The sequence below is a fragment of the Strix uralensis genome, chromosome 27 (assembly GCF_047716275.1).
Source record: "Strix uralensis isolate ZFMK-TIS-50842 chromosome 27, bStrUra1, whole genome shotgun sequence".
Classification (NCBI taxonomy): domain Eukaryota; kingdom Metazoa; phylum Chordata; class Aves; order Strigiformes; family Strigidae; genus Strix; species Strix uralensis.
The window spans coordinates 2,256,992-2,269,122 of record NC_133998.1 but is presented as its reverse complement, the minus strand read 5'-3'; the positions used below and the strand labels follow the sequence as shown (position 1 = coordinate 2,269,122).

The following is a 12,131-nucleotide window of genomic DNA, read 5'->3' as shown; positions in this document are numbered from 1 at the left end:
CCCCTCCCCTATAGCGGGGCTCACCTATACCCCAGCCCCTATAGCTGGGGGGAGTCACAGCCCCCTCCCCTATAGCGGGGCTCACCTATAACCCAGCCCCTATAGCCAGAGGGGGTCACAGCCCCCTCCCCTATAGCAGGGCTCACCTATACCCCAGCCCCTATAGCCAGAGGGGGTCACAGCCCCCTCCCCTATAGCCGGGGCTCACCTATACCCCAGCCCCTATAGCTGGGGGGAGTCACAGCCCCCTCCCCTATAGCGGGGCTCACCTATACCCCAGCGCCTATAGCCAGAGGGGGTCACAGCCCCCTCCCCTATAGCGGGGCTCACCTATACCCCAGTGCCTATAGCCAGAGGGGGTGACAGCCCCCTCCCCTATAGCAGGGCTCACCTATACCCCAGCGCCTATAGCCAGAGGGGGTCACAGCCCCCTCCCCTATAGCGGGGCTCACCTATACCCCAGTGCCTATAGCCAGAGGGGGTGACAGCCCCCTCCCCTATAGCAGGGCTCACCTATACCCCAGCCCCTCTACTCAGGCCTCTCCGGCCGCGGCTGCAGGCGGCGGCCCCGTCCCGTCCCGCCCGGGCCGGGCCCTCCCCGGGGGAGGGCGCTCGGGGGCCGCGGTCCCGCCGGCAGCGCCCGCCATGTTTCCCGGCAGCCCGCCCTGTCCGCCGCCCGCCTGAGCCTCCCGGCGGCCGGCTCGGCCCGGCCCGGCGGCCGCCCGCCTCCGCCGCCGGTGAGTGGGGCCCGGCGCGGCCCAGCGGTCCGGCCCGGCCCGGCCCTGCCCGCCGCCGCGCAGGCCGCAAAGCCTCGGCCTCGATTTCCACCGCGGGCGGGGAGCGGGACGCGGGGCCCGGCCGCGGGATGGAGGGAAGGGGGGGGGCGGGAGCGGGCACGGGCACGGGCACGGGGAGACGTTCCCCCCGGGGCAACGCCGGCCTTCGAGCGGGCAGCGGCTTGGGGCAGCTCGGCCGGAGGGCGAGGGGGCGGGCGGGCGGCCTGCGGGTTTCCCTGGCCGAGGGGGGGGGTTACCGGGCTCGGCCCGGCCTGCCCCGGCTCGGGGTGCAGGAGAGCAGCGGGAGAGGCAGCGGTTCGGTTTCCCCCGCGGGTCATTTCAGCCGGTGTTGCGGTGAAGCCGAGTGCTGTGGGCTCCCACTGCAGCTCCCCCCTGGGCTGCTGGCTGAGGGAGAGCTCAACTCCTCCAAAGTTGCAGCAGTCGTCGCCTTCTCTCTGCAGGGACACTCAAAATCAGAAGCAACTCCTGGAAATTTGTCAGTGTGTGGCAGCGGTTACCCAGCCCGTTCCCTCCGCGGGGATTCAGCCTGCCAGGTCCACTCCCAGAGGGTCGAGATCGGTTTGGACTGGGAAGGACTCCTGGCCTGGTAATGGGAACACTGGTCTGAGCTCTGCAAGGGGAGCCTCGAGCGCAGAACGAGAGATTCATATCGCCCAGCTGAGGACAAGGAAGAATAAACCAGAGCTGATCCACTTCCATCCCACGGGAGTGCTCCTGGGAGGGTAATTATTTCATGTTCCCATTGTTTTATTCCTTCAGCGAAGCAAGTTTTGTAGGAGTGTGAAAGAAAGCGGCAGAGTGAGCTGTGAAGTGGGGGATACTCTGTGCATCTGCCATGCTGGGAGAAGGGAATCGCTGCTGGGCACTCCCAGTAGGAACGTCACGTCTTTGTGCCCGAGCTGGAGCCACCTGCACCGCGTGGTCCCACAAACGTCCTCTCCCCTTGTCCTCCACCGAAGCTGGACCGGCTGCGGCCGCGTTGTTCGCACACAAAATTGGTATTTGTTGTTGGGAGTTATTGCTTATGGTTCTGGTTTAAAGGGGTGCAGTGCAGTTTGGTAAATGCTCTACCACGGGTGGCTGGAAGGGGCCGGTTCCTGGGCGTGTGATGCAGAGAGAAATTATTAAGATTCATTTTAAAAGTAGGTTTCAGTGTGTCTGCTCTTTCCCCTGGGAAGGTGTTCCAGAATCGCAGGATAAGAAACCTTATCCATATTTCCGGCCTAACTATGGTAACGTTCCCCTTATACACCAGCATATGTCGGGAAATATATGAGTATGTCAAAACTGAGAGTCAGTGGAGGTTTTTTTTGCATCGCTTACATCATCTTCCTGAGAACTAAAAAAGTAAAACGGGCTTGAAATGAAAACAAATGCTGCTAAGTGCAAAATGTAACTAATTAGGCTGGCTGCTGGCTGTTTGAGTGGCATTCTTTGTTTCGGTGTTTGCAGGAGTCATTAGTTGTGCTACAATGGCACTTCTTGTTACCATTGGAGAGCGGATCATTCGGATCTTATGTGCTTGTCTTTCACCAGGAGTTTAGGGAGCCTCGTGGTGTGAGGAGGGAGGTCCGGGAGCTGGTTCCTGTCGGCTTTTCAGCCTGGTTCTGGGCAGCCTCTTGGCCGCTGAGCTCCGGATGGCTCAAGGCCCCAGGACCTGGATCCTGTGACTGCTTACGAGCCCTGGGTGTCCTGTGCTCAAGGGACTCGGATTGCGTTGTCGTGCACGTGCAGGAACCGGACTCTCTCGGGATCCTTTGTGCTCCTTCCCGATCAGCTGCAGCGTACAATGAACGAGCTCTCCGGCCCTAACAGCTGTCTCATTTTTATTCCTGTTTGTAGCTTGGCGCCTTGCAGGAGAGAGGATGGCCCAGGAGACAAACCAAACCCAGGTGCCTCTGTTGTGTACCACAGGCTGTGGATTTTATGGCAGCCCCCGGACCAACGGGATGTGCTCCGTTTGCTATAAGGAGTTTCTACAGAGACAGCAGAGCAGTGACCGGATAAGCCCCCCAGGTAGAGGATTTTTGTCTGAGAAATCTGTCTTAAATGGGTACCTGGATGCAAACTGTGTTAAGCAGCTGGGATAGAGCATGGTACTGGTACAGGCCGCCAGCATATTTACTGCCTCCTAGAAAACTCATGTCTTTCCCTTTTTGTGTAGACCCAAGCCTCTAAATCAAAGACCTGAGCCTTTGCACGCTTCTGTTCCCTGTAAGGGGGGCGGTTGTTTTCTTCCCAGTCCCAGATGTTTGTGAAGTCCCATCCCAGTCAGCACCTTCCAATGAGCTGTAAAACTGCATTTGCACTAACAGTGGCCCAGATTTTTAGCTATTACTTGCTCCCTGAGTTACGTGCTGACTGCTGGGAACCGCGACAAATCCCTGAAATGAAATTTTATTTGGGAAGAATTTGGCCTTTTGGGTTTGTATAATTTTCTTATCTTAACAGCATTGACAGTCAAAAGCAGTGACATAAAAGGTTTGTTTCTTGCAGCTAAACATAGCTGACATATCACTGATCTGGGAGGCAGCTAGGTGCACAGAAAGGGTGCTCTTCCCATCATTAGTAGGATTTTCTTTTGCTGAGAGTTTGTGCAGATGCCCTGTGTACAGACTTTGCAATATCAGTGAGAAACGCCTTCTAGAGATCTTCCGCAGTTTTGTTCCTGAGTCTAATAATGGCTTCCCTTGAATTACCCACCCAAAATCTATATTAGGAACACAGCTCTTCCTGACAAAGGGTTTTTCCTAAAGACCCCGACTTAGATCCTTGGCTGACATAAACCAACATGTTTCTATTGAAGCCAGTTCCTTTCAGCAGATGAGGATCTGGTTCTTGTACCTTGGAGAAGTTGCAAAGTAACATTGGGTTCAAGGTACGTTGGTAACTGCAGCACTTTCGTTTATACTGATAGGAGGATATTTATGCTGATGCAGAGTTTGCTTTGCAATGCTGAGGAAGAGAAGGAGAATCAAAGAATGATGGAGGTGTCATGGGTGGCTGAAGTCAGGTTTTACCAGATGTTAAAAAAACCACACAGTAATGGAAGGCATTCAGCACGTAACTCCTGCGAATAAACCCTCATCCCTCAAAATGGAGCTCGCAGATCCTGAGGAGCTGAACAGATCCATACACGAGGCCCGCAGTTCTCAGGAAGACGAGCAGCTGATTTCAGAGGGATGTTACGATCCTGATACAAGGACTCGTTCCTGATCTAATGTAAGAATAGCTGTACTGGGTCATGGGGAGATCCATCCAGCCCTGGTGTGTTATCCCCACGGAGACCTGTGCACAAATTCGGAGGGGAGAGTACAAGAATAGGGGAGCTGGGAGTGATCCCAACAGGGGTGCGCCCTCCCAGCTCCTGGTAGGGAGCAGGAGGTTAACACCTGCTAAAAGTGTTCATCCTGCGTTCACCTTGGCTGTCAAGCACTCAAGGAAGTTGTTGACCTTTTTAAGAGTTTACCAAGACTGTAATCTTGTTTCGTAGCACCCAGTGGTCCCAACAGCAGCCCCATGGCTTCAGATTCAATTGCAGGGCAGCGTGCAGAGGGAGACTCCACACCTGAGGATGCAAAAGCCAGGTAGGGGCATTGTCTGGGGGAGGAGATCTGCGGCCATGCTAAAAACCAGCTCTGCGACACAGGGGTCCCAGAGGGGACCAGAGACTCATCCTTCGTCTGGCCAGGGGGATCTGTAAAGTGGGCTGGATCAAACACTGTTCATTGTGACCCTGGTTTGTCTGGAAGATTGAGATGTCCCTGATGATGATGACTGATGCATAGAGTCAGGTACCAGAGGGTCAGAAATAAATTAAAACCTGTAGTAAATTCAATGGCATCCTGGTTCTCTTGGAGCCAGAGCTTGTCTGTCACTAGCTGTGTTAAACTGTTTGGTTTCAACTCAGTCCTAAGTGAAAGGACCTGGAGATGATCCAGTCTGGAAGCTGTGACAGCAGGATTAGGGACCTCGGTCATGTTTGATAGGAAGGAAGATAGTACTGCATTGAGCTCTACCATTGCATTACAGTCCTGACTCATAACTCCGTTTTCCTGTCCCTGGACTTGTTTGGATAGGCTCTTGCCTTGCCTTTGAGTTATAATTGGGTGGAAAAGGAAACTGAGATCACTACCGATTCATTCCATTTGTGTCTATAAAGAACTTTGATCCCAAATGTTAAGGGGAATTGGCCTGCTGTACTCCTGAGCTACCTCTGAGTATAATGAAATTAATTTTATGGGTTGAAGATCTCCCCCACATAACTGTTCAGCAAAAGAGAATACTTGTGTCTGCTCTATGATTTATTTGTTTGTTGCAAATGCCCCCAGTGCTCAGACTCCTGTGACCCATCAGATGACGGCCATGAGCATATCCCGAGAAGAAAACAGCAATGAGACAGAAGAATTCATCAAGACAGAAGAAGTTGCAACAGCATCTTCCTCATCAGGTAGACTGATTGGTTTGGCCTTTGCAGAAGTCTGAATGACACCCGTGTCGCCAGTCGGTTTGAGCAGCAAGTACAATGCTGGCCACTAACTCCAGGGGACAGTTGTTACCCCCCGGCAGTAAAGGTACACCTAGCAAAAGGAGAAAACAGTTTGTCTGTTTCTAAAACAGGGATGAGAGAAAATGCTGTGCCTGAGGGCAGGCCGATAGAGATTGCTTTGTGGGTTGAGGGCTGAGTAGCTGCCAGCCCTCGACTCGCTGGCAGGAGGATAATCTTCCATGACGCCTATCCTAGTGAATGGCAGAGAGCCCGGAGCGGCCCACAGCCTGCTGCACGGCTGTTGCTGCCTGCAGCTCCTGCCGTCTCTCGAGGGAGGAAAGACGGATCCAGTGTATTCTTGGGAGAGAGGAGACGTGTTTGTGATGCTGCCCCCGGGGCAGCTACTGGCCTGGTTGTTGCCCTCCGGTGTGATGGGGGGCATAGCTGCCCCTCGGAGGGGAGCGTTAGCGCTGTCGCTTTGTTTGCAAAGTGCTAAAGGAGCAGGGGTGTCGATGCCCAGCGGGGTACATCCTCCAGCTGATGAGCTACGGGGTGAGCCGCTGTGTTGCAGTGGAGCTGTAACCAAGTGACACTGCGTTTGAGACACTCGCCTTTAGTTCAACTGACAGTTTGCTTGCATTCAAAGCTAAAAAAACCCCAAGAGCCATTGGTTGTTAAAAAAACAGGCTCTAGGCACTGCACATGACTGTGCATTTTGGATTTGGTAATTCCTTGCCTGCAAGCCCAGGAGACAATTTACGACAGGCAGGTGAGAGACTGTTTGGTGAAAGAGAGGCTTGGAAGAGCCTGCCCCTTTCTCCTGACTGTGCGATTTTTAGAAAGTTGTTTAGGGTCAGATCTACAAAGCTCTCTCTGACTGTTTGTCTCCTTAGCCTGATTTTCAGTGGCCTGCATTGCAGGTGTGTATCTGCTAGCAGTTGGAGTTTCTACCTCCTGTTGACTTCTCTAACCTGCTTAGGTACTGTAGGAAATCCTGCTAAGCGTCAGTGACCTTTAACAATCTGGCTTTCAGAGCTCAGTTTTCCTTTTGGTAGATTAGAGACAGTGATGAGTATCTGTGTAAAGCATTCTGAGACCTACATACGAGGAACACTTACATAAGAGTCAGCAAAAATAATTAGTAGTACTTAAAAGGGGTTAACTTTTTTTTTTCCCCTGCAAAGATTAACTCCAGGCTCAGCTGTGCAGTTGAGTTACTGTACATCAGCTAAGCACTACCCAGATGCATGCTTAACCTATGGCAAGCACCAGGTAATTCTACTTAGTATTACCTTTTCTGAGCGGGAGCTAAATGGCATCACGGTACCTTACCTGTGCCTTAGCTAAATATCTCCTTGGTGTTTCTGAGCCTTGGACTTAAAGAATTTGAAACAGAGAGAAAACATGAGGCTGTGTGAGGTGTAGATCTCTGTGGAACGAGGCAAATCTCACAGTTTGGGGTGTGTCGGTGAGGGCAATGTGCACACAGAGGTGTCTGGCACAGACCCAGAATCGTTAGGGCCTTAAGCAGCTCCTGTAATAAAACGAATGTGTTGCTTGGTTAATCAAGAAGAGTAGCAAAACTCTTGCCTCTGTTTCAGGTACCCTGCTTGAAATATCCCAGAACACAGCTGAGGGCAAGACAGCTTCAGAAAAACCGAAACAGAAGAAGAATCGCTGCTTCACTTGCCGGAAGAAGATAGGGCTAACTGGTAAGACCCTGGCTGTGGGAAAGCTTGCCGGTGGCCTAAGCAGTCTGGTTTCATAGCCCTGTGAGCAGATCTGCTTGCGCTGCGGTACTGCCTGGGTTCAGAGGGTCGGCGTGGGGCAGCAGCTGGAGGTGCCCCTCCGAAAAGTACTTTACATCCACAAGACGGGGTGCTGCAGGGAAGGTGGGAGGGGAGCTCTGGCCTGTGAACAGCGCTGTCCGAGGCGTAGCCTGGGGAATCTGCCGCTCGCTGTCGGGGTCCCTGCCAGCCCTGGGGTGCAGGGTTGTGGAACTGGATGGAGCCTCTCGGGTTATTTCTGCTGCTTGGCAGAAGCTGCTTCTAGAAGCAAAGGCAGTGCTCACTGTGGATCTAATTCTGCTCCTATTCAAGTCAACAGTAGAGCTTTCATAATAGTGACATGAACCGAGTTAGACCCACGCTGAAAATCCCACTCCAAGACTCATCCCGTTTGTTAATGCTACTTGACTTCCACCAGTAGCTTCCTGAGAGCAGGATGGCTCTCAGCGTTCAGCCTGCAAAGCTGAAGAGAGAGGTACTGAGATGGTGTCAGGTGACTGGTATCAGTGGGAAAACTGCCCCTGGAAAGTGAAGCAATTAACTTGGCTGTGGTTTGTTAATAAAAACATTTAGTGTTTCCCTGGAAGAAGTTAACTCTGGAGAGGTGCAGGTCACGCTGTTCTAGCGGAGCGCTCGCCTCTTTGGCCTTCTCTGTGCGTTCAGCAGCCAGGGGCTGCACACACGCTTCTGTTTTCATCGATGTCAGCTGCTTTGGCAGAGTCTGGCCCGGGAGGTTTGCCCAGCACCTGGCACTGTGGGCCCCAAAGTTGCCTGGAGATTTGAGGGCGCTGTCCTAGAATAAATCTGGGTTTATAAACCCAAGACTGGTCAGGGTACTCTGTGCCCAGCCTTCAGATCTGCAGGGAGGATTGTTTTTCTGGATGAGTGTTTGCTTAAGAGCTTCAAACTGTGAGAAGTTTCCTCTCCTTTAGGAATTGACTTGTAGAGAGCTGTGAATTCAGGGCATTTAGGATAAAATGAGTTTTCTCAAATAGGAGTAAACTGACACCTCGTAGCAAGGTGTTTGTGGTCTGTACGGCCTGTAGTTGGAAAGAGTGTGATTCACTGGTGGGGAGCTGGTCTGCTGCCCTGCAGCAAACCCCCTCCCTGCCTCAGTTTCCCTGTGTGCTGGGATAACAGCAGCACTTCTGAACAGCATTGTCTCCAAGCGAAGTGACTAAATTATGAATTTTGAAGCCTAAATAGCTCAAAAGCGATCCTAACAAGGTGAAGGTTTTTCTGCTTTGCTGGCTTACTGCTGGTCAGCCCAGATGCTGCTGTGTGATGCGTGGGGAGCCAGGCTGGCTCGGAGGGCTCAGCTCCAGCTCAGGCTGCTTGCTCGCTGCCTGGGGAGCCTGGTCTGGATTAGCAATCTGGCACTCTGCAGTCCCCGGCATGTCCCTTGTCCCTGGGGAGCGTGGAGAGCAGCTGCTATGGGAGCATTTCCCACTGCCGTGACAGCTGGGGCTGCCCAGAGCACGCGTGCGCTCATGGGAGCTGCTAAGCCAGAGGAGAGCAAAGAGCCACTCGTGAGCTTTCCCCACCCTGAGACTCCCTTTTGCCTGTTGGGGACGGCAGCCCCCTCCCTCTGCTGACCCTCTTTCTGCAGTAGTGGAGTTTCCTGGCCTGGCAGGAAGGAGCGGGGGCCCTGCCGCCTTCCTGTCCGGCTGGACGGGGACTGACGCGGCTTTGTCTCTCTGCTCTTCCTCCCCTTCAGGCTTCGACTGCCGCTGCGGGAACCTGTTCTGTGCCATTCACCGGTACTCCGACATGCACGCCTGCCCCTACGACTACAAGGCAGAAGCTGCCGAGAAGATCCGTAAGGAGAACCCCATCGTTATCGCTGAGAAGATCCAGAAGTTGTGAAGGGGGCTGAGAAGCTCGAACTGCAGCCAGGTGGCCTGGTGCTCCTCCCCTTCCTCCCAGCCTTCCTCCTCTTCCTCCCAGCCCCATCGGTGGTGCGATGGGGACTCCAGCAGCACACACAAACCAGCACCCAGACACAGGGACTCCTCGCACTTCTTTGGCAGACAGTTGGCGTTCCGTCTCTCCCTCCCCTCCTGTCTGACAGCCACAGCTCAGCTGATCCGTTCTCAACCAGCTTCCCAAAGGAAAAGGGACCGTCCCACCCCGCTGCTCCAGTGTTAAGACCTTCAGACTTGTCTTCCGCCGGGGCGGTTTGCGTGGCGCAGGCAGCAGGGCTCTGCCGGGCAGCTTTTCCCTTCAGGCGGCAGCTCCCGAGTCCTGCAAACTGCCTGGGACTCATGGCTGGAGCCCGTGAGCAGCTGCTGGACTTTTTTCCCGTCTGTCCCACTGTCTCTTTGTGGTGGATGTAAAACTGGGAGCTGGGGAATCTGGGCAGCAATGCTGCCTTCTGCTCCCGGAGAGGTGTTTGCTCTCAGACGCAGAAAAGATGATTCTGTAGTTTTAACACCCCCAATAGCCCTCCCTTCCCTTTGAGATGCTGTTGTTGAAGCACCGGGATGGTCAAGCAGCAGAGTACCGGCACAGTGAAGTTATTTCGTGGCTTGCAGCGACGTAGACACGCTCCAGCCGCAGGTCAGGACCTTTGGGAAAGTACCGCTCGCTGCCTCGTGCCTCTCGCCGCAGGGAGGGAGCCAGCCTGCCAGGTGCTGCGCCCAGGGACGTGGCTGGGCTGCGGGACACCCTTGCACCAGCCTCCCATGCTTCAACACCCCCTGAATAACCACTGGCTGCTTCCCAAGCGAGGTTTGTTGTAACCCAGCGGTGCCTGCGCCTCTCCTCTCCCCTCTGCTCCCTGCCTTCTGCCTTACACGATTCTTTCTCATCAGGGTTGTGCAAAAACTCAGATCGCCAAACCTCTGCTTTCTTTCCTGTCCCTGCTCGCAGGCGGACGGGGGGGGGACCCTTCCTCCCCATGGGCTGCGCTAATACTCAGTGAGAACCTTCCTCCCCTAACGAGCACGTTGGCTCGGGAAAGCCACCCAACTGCTCTGCTCCCCCGCCTCGCTGCTTGTCCCTGTGGGACGAGAGGCAGGGCCAGATCCCCAGGAGACACTTGGAAAGCTGGACAGAGGGATCTGGGGCACAGGGAAAGGCACGTGGGGGGCTGCAGGGTACGTGAAAAGTCACAAGGAGGGTCCTGGGGTGCCCAGAAGCACAAGTGGGGGCTTTCAGAAAAGCCCACAGAGAGCCCTGGGGAGCAGGGAGAGGCACTTGGACGGCTCTGGGCCCACTGAAAGACTCTGGAGTTCTCAGGGGTGCTGGGAGACTCAGGGAGGGCTCCAGGGTGCAAGGAGGGGCAAAAGGAGAGCTTTGGGGTACAGTGAACATGCTCAGAGGACTCGAGCGCCCCAAAAGACACCTGGAAGGCTCTGGGGTGCACATAGACACGCTCGTGGAGGGCTCTGGGGTGCAGGGAAAGCCAAATGCTGGGCTCAGTGGTGCTCCAGAAAAAACCTGTGGAGGGCTCTGGGCTGTTAGAAAGGGAAACGCAGGGCTCGGGCGCACAGCGCAAGGCAGGCAGCAGCTCGTGGGGCGCCCCAAAAGCCACCTCTGCCCCACGCAGGGTCTGCGCCTGCCCCGGGGGTTCCCCTCCCTGGGAACAGCGGGAGCGGGGCTGCAGCCACAAGGCTCTCGGCGGTCTCACGAGCAGAGAAACCCAGATGAGTCCCGGGGGAAAAGCAGCAGCCTCTGCCCCACTTGTGGCTGTCCCACGCTTTGGAAGCGTTTCCCTCGGCATCGGCTCATCCAAGGGCGGCAGAGAGCAGAGCCGCAGGGGCCGAACCGGCAGCCGGGGGAAATCAGCAGCTGCTTCCAAGTGCCGAGTTCCTCCCCCGCTTATGGCAGTTCTGTCCCTGTGATTGCGGGGGGATCATGCCAAAGGTTTTGATTTTCCTATCCAATTTCAACAAAAGCAGTGCTCGCCCATCGCGGAGGGATTTTCCTCAGGTTTTTGCTTCTGGGTAATATCAGCGCCACGGCTGGAGCACGCGAGTGGCGGCACGTTTTAGTGCTAGGACACACCCGGGCAGTAAGAGCGATGCCGGTGGGGTGTGGCGAGGCTGGGTTTTACCATTGAGGTTTTGGCTGAGAATGAGCCGTCACTCTCGGGGCGGGGGGGGGGAGGAAGCTGTGAGAAATTGCAACCACCCCTTGCTTTGTGTTCACACGAAGGTCGTGAGCCCCAGGGGAGGGGAGGCAGCTCCCATGGATGCAGCGGGAAAGCCTGCGTGGCAAAGGGACAGCCGCCTGCTTCTCCACCACCTACCTGTTCCCTTTTATTTCCTTCCTCTTCATAAGTGTAAATATGAATACAGTCTAGTTTGCTGGATGCCGTGGGTGGTTTGTTATGGGCATGGATGTGTCACAGCGGCGCCAGCTCAGCTCTGGGCTCTTCTGGGGTGGCTGCGGGGCTCTGTGCCTCGGGTGCTCCATGGATAATAACTACCCGTGCCTGGTACGCCCCGCTCCTGGCACCCAGACTCCCGGTTTCTCTTCCCACACAGGCGGTAGCCTGGGGCTGTATCCGGTACCCCTAGACCCTGGAGGACCACAGAATCATCTCGGTTGGAAAAGCCCTTGAAGCTCCCCCAGTCCCACCATGAACCTCACCCTGACCGTTCCCAACTCCACCAGATCCCTCAGCGCTGGCTCAACCCGACTCTTCAACCCCTCCAGGGATGGGGACTCCCCCCCTGCCCTGGGCAGCCCATTCCAACGCCCAACAGCCCCTTCTGCAAAGAAATCCTTCCTAAGAGCCAGTCTGACCCTGCCCTGGCGCAGCTTGAGGCCATTCCCTCTTGTCCTGGCGCTGGTTCCTTGGCTCAAGAGACTCATCCCCCCTCTCTGCACCCTCCTTTCAGGGAGTTGTAGAGGGCCATGAGGTCTCCCCTCAGCCTCCTCTTCTCCAAACTGATTTCCCCAGGCCCCGGGAGGCTGGATTCCCCCTCGGTGGGGGAGCTGCTTTCTCCACCCGCGATTGCAGGGCTGGAGTGGGACCCCACAGCGCTTGTGACCCGGAGGGAGGCGGTGGGTCCTAGGCCCGGGCTGAAGCCGCCTCCCCCCCCCGTATCC

The 12,131-nt window shown here is 55.4% G+C and overlaps 1 protein-coding gene across 1 annotated transcript; it reads left to right on the top strand.

Annotated features, from left to right (window-relative positions):
- Nucleotides 1–596: 596 nt before the first annotated feature.
- LOC141935307 (AN1-type zinc finger protein 5-like) lies at nucleotides 597–11,388 on the top strand. Its single transcript, XM_074851413.1, has 7 exons — nucleotides 597–737; nucleotides 1,238–1,519; nucleotides 2,640–2,813; nucleotides 4,291–4,384; nucleotides 5,129–5,247; nucleotides 6,888–6,998; nucleotides 8,791–11,388. The coding sequence occupies exons 3-7, from the start codon at nucleotides 2,663–2,665 to the stop codon at nucleotides 8,937–8,939; spliced, it is 624 nt and encodes a 207-aa protein (XP_074707514.1). The 5' UTR covers nucleotides 597–737; nucleotides 1,238–1,519; nucleotides 2,640–2,662; the 3' UTR covers nucleotides 8,940–11,388.
- Nucleotides 11,389–12,131: the final 743 nt, after the last annotated feature.